Source organism: Clarias gariepinus, chromosome 7, assembly GCF_024256425.1.
Source record: "Clarias gariepinus isolate MV-2021 ecotype Netherlands chromosome 7, CGAR_prim_01v2, whole genome shotgun sequence".
Taxonomy (NCBI): Eukaryota; Metazoa; Chordata; class Actinopteri; order Siluriformes; family Clariidae; genus Clarias; species Clarias gariepinus.
In genome coordinates, this window is record NC_071106.1 from 560,001 (window position 1) to 562,500 (window position 2,500).

The window sequence follows — 2,500 nt, forward strand, 5'->3', positions numbered from 1 at the left end:
GAGTTCATGAAAAATTAAATCTGTAAGAAGTTGGTGTGTGTGTGTGTGTAAAGTGTTAGTGTTGAGTTAAACAGTGGTGAGAAATAAACCCTCTTCGTTCTCCTCAGCCTCTGACACACACACACACACACACTGCAGAGATCTATAGAGTCCAGTTGAGTTCCTCTGTGTGTGTGTGTGTGTGTTTCTCATCTCCTTAATTCCTACACACACTCCGTCTATGTGTCTGTATGAATGTGGGGGAATTGTAGGGGTGAGAAACACACACACACACACACACACACAGAGCGAGTGGGAGTTTGAAGCTGCTGCAGTTCTGTAAGAGGACGTGTTGCCTTGGAAACTTCATCCCACACACACTGCACTGACTGAGCTGTCGCTCTGTGTGTGTGTGTGTGTGTGTGTGTGTGTGTGTGTGTGTTGCTTTTATCCACATACAGTTGGAAGAATTTCTGCAGTTTGAACTTCACTCTTGCCCTACTGGTGTGTGTGTCCATCTCATAGTCCTGATGACGGTTGCCATGGAAACAAGCCGCACTAGAGTGAAACCTCTGCAGAAGCTCCTGGTTTGAACCCGAGCGCAGCGCTGGAGCTCCTCGTCTCTTCACCTCACGGCTCCAAGGTTTTAATCTGATTACACCAATAAAACAAAAACACACACGGGTTTGGGGGCGGAGCCATGCACAGGCTCAGATTGTGATGTCACTAAACAGGACAGGGTTTGGACCTATCAGATCAAAGAGATGATGATGATGATGATGAAGATTGTAGATGCCAAACCGGAGGGCTCAAAATGTTAGCGTAGCTAACGATACGCTGGTTGTCATGGCAGCGATATAGACCAGTTTTTTTTGTTTGTTTTTTCCGGTTGTTAAATGTACTTTCAGACTGATGTTACCAGTTTAACACCAGGTAGATACCCGGCTGGGTACGTACGGCAACAAGGCATGTGTTCATGAGTATACATCTACTTACTCTCGGCAATTTAATGACATTCCTTCTTCCAAAGAAGAAAACAAACATTAGTTATGAAATTATTAAATTTAAAGTTTTATACTTTATTTTTACCTTTTTTTCTTTGCTTTTATTTAAATTTAATTTAGAACAAGTTAGAAATACAGGAGACCTGAGACCATCTAAACACCGTAAACATAGTCTGAACCGGCTGTTTCTTTATTTTTTTAGAAACCGCTGACATTTTTCTTTACTTTATTCACTACACTGTTGTACAAAAACAATACGAGTAAAATAACTACACTATTTAGACTTTTTCCAATTTTGAATAGTTAAATTATCAGTAAAATAAACAGAAATCTCCTCTTGAACATATCTCAAGCTCTCTGTCGAGTTTATAAACAGTCTATTTTAGTGTTTATGCTCCAAAATGATGAAATTATTTCTAATCTTCTTTTTGTTTTGTCTGTAAAGTTCCAAACTCGTGCCTTTAAAGGTGACTGTGTGACTCGTGCGCCCCCTACAGGATGATAATTACAGTTATTACATAATTATTTGTCTTACGCTGAGAGACGCTCGCGATCCCCCTGGCCCTCTGTTTAAACCTTCTGTTTATCAACACGGATACAAATCAGAAGGAAATGCGCGCGCGCGCACACACACACACACACACACACACACACACACAGACACACATGGAAGAAGGTTGTGTATTTAAATTAAACAATTAAATAAAAGTTAAATACATTAATGTTGGAAAAGGGTTTCCACACTTTTATCATTCATTAATCATTTCCAGTTTAATGATTGAAATAAATCACAGTGTTTTACTGAAACATCTTGAGAGTCGAGTAGAGATTTCATTCTCATGTAACTAACCAAAAAAAAAGGAAAAAAATAAACCTCCAAATTTCACTCCATTCTTCCCTTTTGATGTAAAATAAAGTGCTATGTTTTATTATCCTATATATGATGTCATATATTTTTTATAAGATTGAAATGGTTAAATTTTTTAACACAGTATAGCACAGTGTGTGTGTGTGTGTGTGTGTGTGTATATACACTTCCAGTCTAACGTTTGGACCCCTGTCCTGATCATGTTGTTCCTGATGTTTATTTCTCTCTACACTGTAAATCAATACTGAAGGTGTTTATTATCCCAAACACACAATAATCTCCTCTGAACAGTTGATATTGAGATGTTTATCTGCTCCTTCTGCTCTGTGAAGCTTCATAACGGCTCTAATCTGAGCTGCTGGTTGTTAATTGGTTGTTGTTACTTATTAGGTCGTAAGTGTTATTTTATAATGTTGAAAAAAAATCCAGTATTTATACAGAATGTAGACAATAAATCCAAAAATATGACTGGTACAGTCCACACACACACACACACACACACACACACTCCTAGTTGTCCCACTCTCCTGGAGGTGTGTCTGAGCGTTCTTCATCATCAGACTCGCTAGAGACCTTCTTCATCCTCTTCATGGCCGCCTTGATGCTCAGCTCCAGCTCAGAGTCGGGAGAGCGGGCGGGGCCTACAGGG

General features: G+C 39.4%; 1 protein-coding gene across 2 annotated transcripts in view; it reads right to left on the reverse strand.

The window, feature by feature from the left end:
- Positions 1–1,646: 1,646 nt before the first annotated feature.
- The window catches only part of LOC128527505 (WASP homolog-associated protein with actin, membranes and microtubules), a 5,644-nt gene continuing 4,790 nt past the window's right edge, over positions 1,647–2,500 (reverse strand). For both annotated transcript variants that reach the window (XM_053499928.1, XM_053499927.1), the window contains one exon: positions 1,647–2,500. This exon is cut by the window's right edge and continues 157 nt beyond it. In XM_053499928.1, coding sequence (XP_053355903.1) covers positions 2,362–2,500 — 139 coding nt within the window. In that variant the 3' untranslated portion in view covers positions 1,647–2,361.